The 13,695-nt window shown below is 37.5% G+C and overlaps 1 protein-coding gene across 4 annotated transcripts in view; it reads right to left on the bottom strand.

The window, feature by feature from the left end:
- Positions 1 to 13,695, bottom strand: part of LRBA (LPS responsive beige-like anchor protein) — a 432,959-nt gene that overhangs the window by 356,134 nt on the left and 63,130 nt on the right. For all 4 annotated transcript variants that reach the window (XM_042467312.1, XM_042467313.1, XM_042467314.1 and 1 more), the window contains exons 14-17: positions 13,520 to 13,688; positions 10,200 to 10,279; positions 7,763 to 7,825; positions 5,222 to 5,319 (exon numbers count right to left, since the gene is read on the bottom strand). In XM_042467312.1, the coding sequence (XP_042323246.1) occupies positions 5,222 to 5,319; positions 7,763 to 7,825; positions 10,200 to 10,279; positions 13,520 to 13,688 (410 nt within the window). The remainder of the gene's footprint in view (positions 1 to 5,221; positions 5,320 to 7,762; positions 7,826 to 10,199; positions 10,280 to 13,519; positions 13,689 to 13,695) is intronic.

Below are 13,695 nucleotides of genomic sequence, written 5' to 3'. Positions count from 1 at the left end.
ATTTATTGCAATCAATTGCCCAGCTAGAGCAGGCCAGTTGGGAAGAAACTTGAACCTCTGAGATCCTTCACATCAGAGGTTATAAAAAGCTTCAGGTGATCACAAGGCAAAAAGAAGAGGAATGGATACAACCTAGACTATTTTGTAACTTCGTAATTTTTTCTAAGTATGCCTGAAGGTGGGTGCCCTTCATAAAAGCAATATCCTATTGCTGATGTAGATCAAAGTGTAGGATGAAGCTTTATAGATATCCACTTTTCCTCATTCTTTCATGTGCCTACATGGTCTTATCTCCCGCAATATGATGGGGGGGGGGGGATTTTGTAGAGTCAGGGATGGAAAGTTCAAATTGAACATAAATTAACTCCCAAATAGAAATGGGGGGATTAAATTTAGTGGGTGGTGGCAGCTCTTTTAGATGCCCTCAAGTAGGTCTCATCCTATTCAGGAGAAGCAGGAAGGAGCCCACAAAGCATGACAGTCCACTTTTTGTTTTTTGAGAGGTGGCACTGGGGAGTAAGTGAAGAGTGTGGACCATAAAATAGGCCTTAGACTTCCTATGCAGCCTGCCAACCCTGATTTATATGCAAGTCTATAAAAGCAAAACATACAAACACAGCAAAGGTGACCTTTAAACTGGGTCACAGATGATGTTCTGAAGGGACTAGTTAATTCTATTAAAATCCTATACTGCTCACTTAAACAGTCACATTTGCATGAACATTAATAGAACAATGCAAGCTACAGGAAAAGAGATTCCACCTCAACATTAGGAGGAACTTCCTGACAGTAAGGGCTGTTCGACAGTGGAACAAACTCCCTCGGAGTGTGGTGGAGTCTCCTTCCTTGGAGGTCTTTAAGCAGAGGCTAGATGGCCATCTGTTGGGGATGCTTTGATTGTGATTTCCTGCATGGCAGGGGGTTGGACTGGATGGCCCTTGTGGTCTCTTCCAACTCTATGATTCTATGATTCTATGTAATGGAGTTCACTGTAGCCTCCCAATTCTGCTGCAAGTCTATGCTTAACCATTTATAATCACAATATGTGGCATAGACCTGACTAATATTTAAAGTGTGTGCAGTGGGGACTATAGGAGAGAACTTGATATTCCTTTCTTGCCAACAGGAAGCACAACACCACTGAACAAAATTCCAGCCTTTCATATCATTCAAATGGGAAATCTCTGTAAAGATATGAAAATGATTTTGATTGCTTTTTCTACAACAGGACAAACTAGATTCTAAAACTCATGGACTAAGGTGATATTGCCCCCAAAAATAGCTGAATAAAAAAGTGGGTGCACAAACCTTTGTCCAGTAACAAGCTTATCCAATTGATTTTCTGTTAAGGAAGACAACACATGGTCTGCTATATTAACCTGGTGCAGCCCAGCAGGGCTTATTAAGTAAGGATAAATCCAGATCGACCACAGCATCTCCCTCATATAATGATCATTATAAGTTATTACCATTTGCTCAATTGTGTACTCATTAACAGTGTGCTGTACACAATGCACCAACAGAATAAGAAGAAACACAGAGTCACAACAAGCTCATTCACTATTCAGCTCAAATTATTCAAATGGCTTTAATGAAGTTATCACTCACTGAGCTAGGAAGCTGGTAAAATTGTACCAGTATATCCCAAAATACTTTAGATGTTATAATATTTGGCTTTTGTTTGTTGTTGTGTGCCTTCAAGTCCTTTCCAACTTCTGGAGACCATACTGTGGGGTTTTCATGGCAAGATTTGTTCAGAGGAGGCTTGCTATTGCCCTCCCCTGAGGCTGAGAACATGTGACTCACCCAAAGTCAACCAGTGGGTTTCATGGCTGAATAGGGATTCAAACCCTAGTCTCCAGAGTTGTAGTTGTAGTCCAACGTTCAAACCATTACACCATGCTGACTCCTTTAATATTTGGCTACTTAAAGCATAAAATTATAACTTAATTATCATACTGCTAGGTAATAAATGGCTGAAAATTGTTGGCCAGCCCAACATACAAACAGCAATATATTCATTTTCTACAAGAAGTATTAACAGATTGACTTTCTACAAGGAGCAATATCTACAATACCTCTGAATTCTTAGAAAATTACCCATCTAGGTATTACAGACAACACTGGCACATATTATCAAGATGAGCAATTTAGCTTGATATGTGCACACAGGCTGAGTATCTGTTATCTGAAATTTTTGGGACTAGAAGTATTCTGTATTTCATATTTTTTTTATTATGGAATACCTGTATTTGCATATACAGTGAACCCTTGTTATACGGTGGGATTTGGTTCCAAGATCTCCTGTGGATAACAAAATCTATGGATGCTCAAGTCCCATTAAATATAATGACATATCAAAATGGTGTCCCTTATTAAAAATAAAGGTTTTATATTTGAAATTTATACTTTTTAAAAACATTTTCAAACCATGGATTCTTGAATCCGTGTATAAAAAATCAGTGTATAAGAAGGGCCGACTGTACATAAACAGTGAGATATATTAGAGAGAGGACCCAAGTCTAGACACAATGTACACCTTAAATACATACCCTGGAGGTAATTTTATACAATATTTGTGATAATTTTGTGCATAAAACAAAGTTTGTTTATACTGAACCATCAAAAAGCAAAGGTGTCTCTATCTTAACCACTCATGAAAAGGGTTTTAGTTTTTGAAGTATTTCACATTTTAGAATTCTGTATAAGCCAGGATCAACTTGTACACATTTTTCTTTTATTTTGTGCTTCTTTACAGACACTAGAACATTTCCCTGTCCTAAAGAGTGTCCTGCACTGTGCAGAGAAAGAACAGACAGAAGCCATAAAATATTCAACCTCATCAGTTGCACACTAAAACAGTCTTTGTAGCAGTCTTTTAAGAATGATGCAAAGATTGTGACGATTCTCATGGCAGTTGCTTTCAAGACTGATCCGCAAGGCCTGCATGTGATAATGCTACTTTTAATCTCAAAGACTGCAGACAGGCAATCTGAGAAAGCCAACGCTAACCAGATAAAGGCATGTATATTCTCCAGTAGGGCAATGTGGAAGATAGCCTGTAGTATCTTTAATGTTTATGAAATGTTTAAGACCTACATATTTCTAAAAACAAGGTTTCTAAATTAAATACAGAAAATATGCTTTTTGCACATACTTCAGTTATGTGCAAAAACAGTTTAAAATATATAGGAAACAGATTTGCCATAAGTGAATTACAACAAGGCTTTATTAAAATTTGTTAAACAAATGACAGAAAATGTGATACCTCACAGTAGATTTTTACGCATACACATTTGTCTTGTGCTAGGTAATAAAAAGGAGCATGTCTTTTGCCACTTATGTAAAAACAAAGTAATGCATGGGAGACTTCATATGATATTCATTATTCTGAGTGTTATTAGTTTTCTCACATACCACATTACCATACAAATGATCACAACAGCCAGCACCAAAAAGGAGCAGTAAAGAGAGGTGGAAAGCAATTATGAACAAGATCAGGTGACTCTGGAGGCTGGAAAACTTGTAATGTGTAATACGATACAACCCAAGGTTAACCATAAGTTATGACAAAATATATGAAATGAAAATACATTTTATACTGCAAATGAATTACTGCTCCCAAATCTGTTCTAACAATAAGTTTCTTACTTGACTGCATGTTTGTGTTGTCTCCTGGCATCAACCCTGAATTCATTTTTAAGTGAGAAAAGGTCCAACATTGTGGCCACCCATGGGGCGGTAAACTAGATGAAGACATTTTTCAAACCTAACTGGAATATGAACCCCTAAGTAGTATGAATAGTTGTATGCACAAATGGGAGATGGGAAAGAGCCAATACACTGTTCTTTCTGAAGGCAGGGTGCACCTTTGATAATGTACACAAAAGCAATGCGAACAGCTTGTCTTAAGTAAGCAGAAATCCAAACATAACAGGGTAAATTTAAGTGTAACCCAATCAATCTGCAAAACAGAATCTTAGGGTCAGGAATGGCATCCCATGGTAAATAAAATATAGACATGGGATGGATTTTATATGGGATGAGTATTGTGGTTTTATTGTGTTTTTAAGGTTTGTAATTTTATAATTGTTTTTAGCTGATGTTTTAATTGTTTTATGGCATTGTGTTTTTAGAATTGTTATTGTGAGCCACCTTGGATCCCTTTGGGGAGAAAGGTGGGATAGAAATTAATTAATTAATTAATTAATTAATTAAAATCAGGCATATACTACAATGCATGGAATTCAAGGATTTGCATTCAAGATTATTTAATGCTAAATAATTGTTTGAATTTAAATCACCCTGTAGTACCCATAATGAAAATAGATGAAAAGCAAAATGTTCAGCTATTTTAAACTCATGTACCTAGTGTCTCAAATTCTGTTAACACATTTCCTGGCCTCAGTAGGTACAGTCATCTGAGATATATATTGTTTGTAAAACTTGAAGATTTCATCTTCTGAACCAGAGAGGATATAGCATTAAACTGGGGATTAATTCACTTTAGTGAAAGTAATTAAACATGAATAAAAGGACAGAACTTTGTTTATACCATGGTAATTGTTGTGAGATGGGTTACAAGCCCATGTATAGCTAACTAAAAATTCTACAGAAACAGATGCTTGATACTAGATTTTAATACACTGCAATGTGTTTAATGCTATATCCTCTCTGGTTCAGAAGATGAAATCTTCAAGTTTTATGAATAATACAGTATATAGAATCATAGAGTAGGAAGAGGCCACAAGGGCTATCCAATCTAACCCCCTGCCATGCAGGAAGATGACTGTACCTACTGAGGCCAGGAAATGTGTTAACAGAATTTGAGACACTTACAGCATGGTACATACAACATTTAATACATGCCTTACCTCATAGTTTAAAGTGATTAGGTATTCACCTGTAATAAGTCTACACTTTCAACAAGTCTAACATTTTTAACTATTAATGCACGATGGGGAAACTGAAGAAAACTCTTCTGCAGCAGTAAATTTGTCAAAATATCAAGCAACACAGGTGATCAGTTATAAAATCAAAATACTCCTTTTAATAATTAATAAATAAATAAATAATTTTTTTAAGTTCTTATTCGTCTCTCCTCAAGGCTCCAGAAGAGGTAACATACATTAAAATGCAATATATAACTAAACACATGCAACCATTTAAACATATAGGTTAAAACACATCACTTCCCTTTCAACAAAAATTTTACTCTTACCGTAATCCATTCCTCTGATCAAAGGCAGGGATCATAGAACTGGGGTGCTCTGACATGAGAGCAACAAGTAACTGCAGGACATCCATTAAATTGTCATCCTGTAAAATAAAAAGGAAATCTCACCTTCAAATTGATATTCCATTCTAATATTGTACTTTAAATTTAATCATTTCTTCACCTCTGTATTTCTCCACTGTCATTAAATGCAGATCAATTCTAACTCAAAGCTGTACCAGGTGTAAGGGGTAAAGAATAGCCAGAAACCTTGTATGTTGGCTTAACCACTTTTATACCAATATAACTACTTCTCAGAGGAAGAGCCAAAAGAACAGAGAAAATGGCACAGAGAAAATGGAACCAATTGGAACTCAAAAGGGAACTCATTCATTTATTTAATTTATATCCTACTCCACTACTACCCATCCTTATTTTGGACAAATCTGTGGCCTGGTTATTCCAAGTATTTCCAATATTCCTAGACTGGGAAAGGTTTGGATTCAGCTCAGCCATCTTGGTAAGTTCAAACTATGGTCTACATCAATTCATAGAGGCAAAGACAGCAACTGCTCACATGCTGGCTTTTCTTTGCAGATGATGTTAACATCTAACTGTCTAGATAACAAGCTGTGAGCCAAGTGCCAAGAATGTGGCTGCACCTTTCAGAGCTTGCATTATGCTTTCTTCATGTGAATGAAGCTCAAAATAATGGTGAAAAACGCCAAGAAAGTGTGATCTGAGGAAACCAACTACCAAGCAACTTCATGTCAAGCCAGCCTAACTTGAAAAAGAATGTGAATACAGCTAATAGGATCTACAAATCTATAAAATGCTTGCGATGAAACACCACTAGACTCCAAATATAGGCAATAGAACCTGTTCTTTTGTTTTTTAGACACACTGTAAACAAATAACTGCATGGATAGTTGCTGTTTTAGACTGTATATATCCACATACATCCTCAGAAACACAGCCAAGGTAATGGATTGCATTTGCCCAAAAAAACTTTTGGCTCTGTCCAACATAAATCCCGAGTACCCCTACCAAAGAGCAAACCATTCTTGAAACTGAAGGGCCTTTCAAAAGCAACGTATGGCTCAGATATTTACAGCTGAAGAAAAAAAAGGGTGTTGTTTTTAAATATTTATCAGTCTGTCAGTCAGTCACTGGGAGTAAACAAAGCTCTTAGGTATGCCTAAAGTAGCTCTTTGGATCCTAGCCATTATATACTGGACTTAAGGACCCACCATGTTTGACAGATAGTGCAAGAGGAAATGATGTCTGAAAAACTCTACACAAAAATCTGTAGCCCTGCTTCTATAAATTCCACATATGTCAATGAGTCAGCCATGAATTACTGGGTGTAAGATTACTACTGCTGACTGTAACCCTAACCCTGAAACCACTTACTGGCAAAATGTCCCGGTGGACAATCAGTGAAACAATCTGCAGTTAAGCTATTTCAGGCTTTAATCCTGTATTTGAAAAGAGGCCCTGTTTAAGTTTTTTTTTCAAATGTGATCTTTTTAAAAAAAAATCAATTAGCAACCACAGTTACATCTTGTGGTTTATACAGAATATACTGAAAACATAATTTAAAAGTAGAAAGCACTTGTATGCAAAAATTCAACATGTAGGCCACTGCCAGAAACTTAAATAAGAACTCCATTATGGAAATATTACAATCCTAAAACACTTTTTTAATGAAAAAGCACCAAAAGTTTTTCTAAATGGTAAATATGACATGTCTGATTACTTACTTTGTATAAAAACAAAATCAAGGGTCTACATTTCAAATTGTAATTTTGATTGAATGTAACTATATTCTGAGGATTTGTTTAATCTTTATATGCTGCATAGGATATCTCCTACTGTATTTCAAAAATACGCAGTTTTCAAATGCAGTCTTTCAGCAAGAAGGTATAGGTGAATGCTTTAAGGTGAGGGTCTATATTTCTGGAAGGGAAATTAATTTAATTCTTTATTCTACCCATATAAAGCTCCCTGAAAGAAAATTAGTTTGGTTAGATTTATGTCCTAGTTTCCCAACTCTTTGATGTTACATCTGGCATCAAGCATTTGCCTGGTGCTAAAATATGAAGATGAAAATATCCCAACAGTAACCAACAGTTATTTCCAATTACGTTTACAAGCTTTACTTTCTGTTCATTAACATCTTTATTTTTAAATTCACATTGAAAAAAAACATTACTTTACTTAAAAGGCAGAATGAGGGGGAAATTACTTGAACCATACAAAACAATCATTTATAGATGCAGCTCTGCCATCTGTTCCTTCCTTACCACCCCCAGTCATGCATCATTTCAACGAACTGAGAAGGAAGCTATCAAAACTCACTATGGTAATGAACTTCAGATCACTACTGAATGGGATTCTTAAATCATTCACTCACTACTTGTGAGTTTCTAGCAATAGTTGTGTTTTTTGTGCTTCAGTTTTTCGTTCTTCAGAGCCATGTGTGGCAGGAGGGGATATTTTATTTAAAAATCTTTTTCTAAGCAAAATTGCTAAATTTTAGATTACCTCATGAATGGTGAGGAGATAGTTGAGGATACCCTGTAGTTCATCTTCTTTCACTCCATGATCCTGAAAAGATAAAGAGTGGTATAACACAAACAACTCTCATGTACACAGACAAACCATACATACAAAAAGTAAACTTTGAAATAGATGAAGTGATTGTGAAATAAACAGGATTCATAAACGCATAGCATTTCCAGGCTTTATCCAGAAAGTAGAGGTCTACCAGGAACTGTTTCTGTGCATCCTCCATGGTTTCCATGCTATCTATCTATTATTATTTTGCATCCAATCCTACAGATAATCTTTAATAAATGAATCTTTACTGATCTGCAAACTAGCTTATACATTGGACTGGTTTGTTTAAAAAAGGGCAATTATAACAGAACACTAACATCCAATATTCTGAAAAGAGAAAGAAAAACACCTGCCAAAATTTTTCTTAAACGACCTGGAGGACATAGAGGAAGAGATGAAAAACAGTCAAGATTTATTTCTGATGTGTTTTGAAGAGAAAGTGCTTACTTTGCCCTTAACATGACAAATGCACAGAACCGAACACAGCCAAAAATCTTAAATCTAAGATTCCTTGTGTGCAGATCAAATTATTAACATCAAATACTATTATGTAGCTCTTCCCCCTCCCCACAAAAAATACCTTGCAGGTGTTCTCCTTTGATATTATTTTTGCCTCTTCCTCCTCCAAATCTAGAAAAATTCCATGTATCTTTGGACTAAAGAATTCAGGGTTCTTTGCCATTTGCAACCTTATCTGCTTCTGTCTGGGGTCACCTTTAACACCTTCTAAATTTCCAGATGTCTAACTACAGGGAAAGCTAATATCAACCCTCTACATAAGCATGCTTAATTCTTGGAATTGCAGAATATTGATATGGGATAATGAATGTGCTCTGATAACATTTTAGGCTATTTATTAGATATAATCATATATATTAGTGCAAACATATACATTCCCTTTAGTGACAAATACAAACATGGCAATGTCTGGGGGCTTAGCTTGTATTACATTCCAGGATAGCACACATTTTATAGTATCATCAGGTTCCTTCATACATTCCACAGGATCTGTTAAGGTGTTCATTACATTACATGGCAGGTCAGCTGTTTTACATTCATTTTAAACCATGTAGTTTTAGCCATTTGTCCCCTTTGAGCTGATTTTCCTTTTTCAAGATGATAAAGACATATATACTTTACAAAAAAGTATTAACTTTGGAATGAGAATTTTATCTCCCTAAATTAGCCTAATTAGTGCTTACTGACAATAGCTATCAGCATATCTGTGTGCTTGTCAAGTAAGAACAGCATTATCAACTTGGACGCTGAGTGGTAACCATCCATTTGTACATTGTACATTGCTAGCTCCTCTTTACTCCTTTTATTCTCTGCCCAGCTTATCAGCTGTTTCATCTGGCCAAATGACATAAGAGCTTTCTAGTGGGCCTAATTTGCATCAACAATCTTCCTCTTCAATTAGATTTTTGGACATAGTATAGACAGACTGATCATAATTAAACCTTCACTTTTGTCTGTCATCCAAAATGACTGCATCAGCTAGTCAACTGCATCACCCATCACGGCACCTGCCATAGGTTTATTCTCTATCACGTGTGGAGGACGCTCTATCTTGTTTAAACTTACACTTGTTGACACTTAACTAATACACTGCCCATAATTAGTTACTAGACTCTCAACAATATATCAAGATCTTTGCTCTGTTTCTTAAACTTTGTATTTCATATTCTAAGCTTGGCCAGTAATATGGGGAGAGGCTTCCATCAGCTTCTGCCAAGGAGCTTTATTGCCTTAACTTTATCCAGCCAGATAAAGGCAAGTAAGGAAACAGCACTGAAAAAACCTGAAGTAACAAGATTTTGGCTCAAAGATTGCTTTATACAACACATTGGTATTAATTAATGATACTTCCATCATACTGGGTTCACAGCATAAATGAACCACAATCCTGGGTTAATACTTTTTTATAGTATATACGTCTTTATCACCTTGAAGAAGGAAAATCAGCTCAAAGCTTGCAAATTGGTTTTAAGAATCTGAATATGACATGCTGAAGCCATCTTTAATTCAGCAGTAATGGGTACAACAATATGATTCTTTCACAGTTCCATCATGAATGGCTTTAGTAGGTCATTTGGTCTTCTTAAAACTAACTTGCCAAGCTGTTAAAATCAGCAAAACAAGAAGGATGCAGCACCACTGAGATGAGGTACTTTTAAAATATCACCAGAAATGTTCTCTTCCATCGCCCCACTCAATCTCAGCTAATCAGCAATGGCACCGCTCTTCCTTTTCTGAAGCATGCCCTGTTCAATAAAAAGCTTCACCACAAGAAGTGTAATAAAAACAGTCTGAAAAGAAAGCTACAATGATACAGCAATGTCTTGATTTTCAGACACCTTACCTTCATCACCAATTGCTTAACAAACATCAGTAAAAAGGCGCGTAGAGAAAGAATTTCCTTCTGATTAGGCCGGGGTCCATCTTGATTTTAAAAAGACATCATATTTTAAAGGGTAAAATCGACAGCTTTGTATCATTTAGATCCAATGACAGTATATCTCACCACCACACACACTGAGAAATTTAGTTCACATTCTTAACTACCTAGACCATTTAAATCATTTTTCATTTAATTTTAGTTCATTATCCCCAATATAAAGGATGGATTGCCAGATAATGTTTCTCGTCTACATGGAGATATTTTCATCAGAAATTCAAAATTCAAGAAAGAAGTATGGAAAGCACACTGTTTATAAACAATTTTATCTTATATCCTTCACATTCCATCATAATAATTTCCATGTTCATGTTTTTTTGGCATGGAGACAAGCATTGAACCTAAATAATTTGGTTTAGAGCACATCTTTCCACATTTGTGCAAATTTCTCTTAACTTGCATTTTCTTCAGAAATGTAAAGAGAGTCACAAAACACGTTACCCAAAAAGACTGTAAAGACATTATTTTTTCTAACATCACCATATAGTATATATTTATTTTTTACTATATTTATTTATTACTTTCAAAACTGAAAACCTCCCAAGTCAATTTGCAGTACCTAATATTAATGCAATTCAAGATTTAAACAATTCTGATTTAAAAATAGGAAGTTAGTGGCAATGTGGTTGCAACCACTTAGGCCCAGAACAGATAGGTAGGAAAAAGTATCTCGAACCTGCATTTTCTGGAAGTGGCTTGAAACCCCACTGTCCACACTGACCACTCTCAAGGCAGCCTAAATATGCATGGCCCGGCATCAAACCCACTGCTGAGTAATTTTTTTGTCACCTCCTCACCATCCATGCACACCATTGCACAAACACCAGTGACTGCATGCTGCCTAGATGCCATCCCATTGGGTGGCTAGCCCTTTGACTGGTCATACAATTGCACCCACACTACATGCCCCCTTCACCCCATGCCCCCTCTTAGACTGTCTGCTTTGTGTAGGTTGTACTTATATCCATTGGAGATGTCACATTTTCACTTTTTTGCATTGCTGCCCCGACTGCTTGGGTACGCTAGCTCCATCTTTTTTAATGCACATCTGCACTGGTGTGTTTATGTGCAGCTTTAGGGTAATGTAAAGATGGATTTCTCCTTCAGAATTGCTCTTGCATCAGGACATTTATATGCAGGGTCAAAGGTATGCATTTTCTGCCTTAAGTCAGACTATCATAGCTTCTTTTTGCTCTGGTTTTTAACCACAGAGAGCAGCTTCAATCTGGTTTCTGCCCACTTTGCAGGCATACAGCATCTAAATGCCCCGCCTTCAATGCAGGTGGAAACCACTTTATCTGGCCCATCTGTTTCAGCCAAATACATCATCCACCAACAGAAAGAGTACTTCTGATCATGCAAGGCAGTCCCTATGAATACTGAAAATTCTCTACTCGTACAACAGCTCCTAGCACTGAATCCCATAAGATCCTTCATCACCCAGAAGCTGCTTCCATGTGGGCACAAAGGAACACATTGCAAAGAAGAAAGGAAAAGCCCTATTTTGCCTGGTCAGTTCCACTGATGCTTCTTTATACAGCTCATACATGTTGTAGAAATACATTCATTCCGGTTCATCCACCTCTATATGGGGAGTATAAAGGAGCAAGCACCTCCTCATGCTGGTTCTCACCCCCATGCTTTGTTGATCTGGCTGCTCCACAGTTCTTTTTAAGTGTTGCTGAAGTAACCAAGCAATACCCACAAAACCAGAGTCCCCATGAAATGGAGGTTGCTTGTATTGGGAACCTCTGGTGAACATAAAGAACTGTACAAGAAACATTGCTTAGGGGAAAACATGATAGTAGTAAGCAGGGACAAAATGCTTAGGCCTAGTCTACATGGACAGATTAAAAACACAAAATATAATGAAACTTATTTATAGATATCTAGGAAAAATAGCAATGATACCATGGGAGTCGGTGGAAAGATGCAGGGGGCGGTGAGGGGAAAAGGGGGTGGCAAGGGGTCTTTCAGTCAAAGTATTAGGGTGCAAAAAAGACAAGAGGAACCTGCAACCTTTAAGACCATGGTGGCAATGAGGGTTGCACGAAACTTATTTTCAGAGTCCCTTAAAACCTCTGTAGAGCCATGCTGATTGCTTCATGTGGTGGTGTTTCCTGCTCTTCACTTCACCACACAAGCTCACTCCCTTAGCTGCTTCTTTCACTAAGAATGGTGGTTGTGAAATTATTGTGTGGCTTGGGTGCAGAGCATCTCTTCTGTAGCTTAAAGCAGTGCCATTTTTTTAATATATTTTTTTTGAGACAGACTGATTCCTGAAGCAGAATCCCTGGATTCCTCCTGCACTTCACTTCCAATTCTGGAGACTACTGTCTCCCAATCTAACAACAACCTTCTGCTTTGGGAGTCTAGAGGAGGAGGAATCCCTGGATTTCTCCTGCACCCCACTCCTGAAGCTGGAGAATCTTGTGTCAGTGGCAGATAGCAGGCTTCCTCACACTCACTGGCTCCCTGATTCTCTGGCGTGCTTCTCCATCTCTCACGAATGGGACCAGGCCATGCCAGGTGTACGGAGGAACCCAGAAAGTCCTGCCATGTTGCCTGCTCTTCTCCCAGAGTATGTTTGAAACTGGGCAGTAGGAGAAAGGAGAGGCCTGTTTGCCCCCACTTTCTGGCCACATCTTCCACTGAGCCCTTCATGTCTTACAAGCTACACTAATGCTAAGTCCTATTTCTTCCCAAAGACAGAAATTTAGGGAGCAACAGTGGTGTTGCTAGAATGTTGTCTGTGGTGTCACCCCACTTAAGTTGTCATCCAGTGCGGCCTACACCCTGCATGCCTAGTGACACCTCTGCCACAAGGCAAGCACAGGCAAGAGGCATCTCAGTCTCTTCTCTGCCAGTTACTTGGCTGCTGCTCCCAAGATGACCTGATGGTAAAGGGAGCAGCAACTTGTTGTTTTAAATGTTCAGTAGAACAGTGGACCTCATATCAAGAAATACATGTTTCGGGCACTAGAGTTGTCATCCAAGAAGCAAGGATGTGGTAATGCAAAAAAGTTTGGGGACCACTGCTCTATAGATTCAAACAAAAATGCAATCTCACTGCATACCTCACATATTCTGCCCCATCAAGATATCTGACATTTCTGAAGTACTGTTCTATGATTCTAGATGTCAAACAGAAACAAATTCATTTACTGAAGAGGGTAGTAGTTTGAAATACTTTGCTGATGAAGAGCAGAAATGTTTACACATACCTAAACCTTTTGGAATTATTCCACTGCGATCCTGAGGATTTACTACCCAGTAGTAATACTTCAAAGTATGCATTGCAAGTAGAACTGTCCCAACTCGTCGAATTGCATTGTATATGTTAGCTGTGCCAATGAACTCAGTAGACAAGTAAGTGTACAGGGTCAGCTGAATCTGCATC

The sequence above is a fragment of the Sceloporus undulatus genome, chromosome 5 (assembly GCF_019175285.1).
Source record: "Sceloporus undulatus isolate JIND9_A2432 ecotype Alabama chromosome 5, SceUnd_v1.1, whole genome shotgun sequence".
Taxonomy (NCBI): Eukaryota; Metazoa; Chordata; class Lepidosauria; order Squamata; family Phrynosomatidae; genus Sceloporus; species Sceloporus undulatus.
Note: the sequence above shows the minus strand (reverse complement) of the source record. Positions and strands in the feature narration are given on the sequence as shown.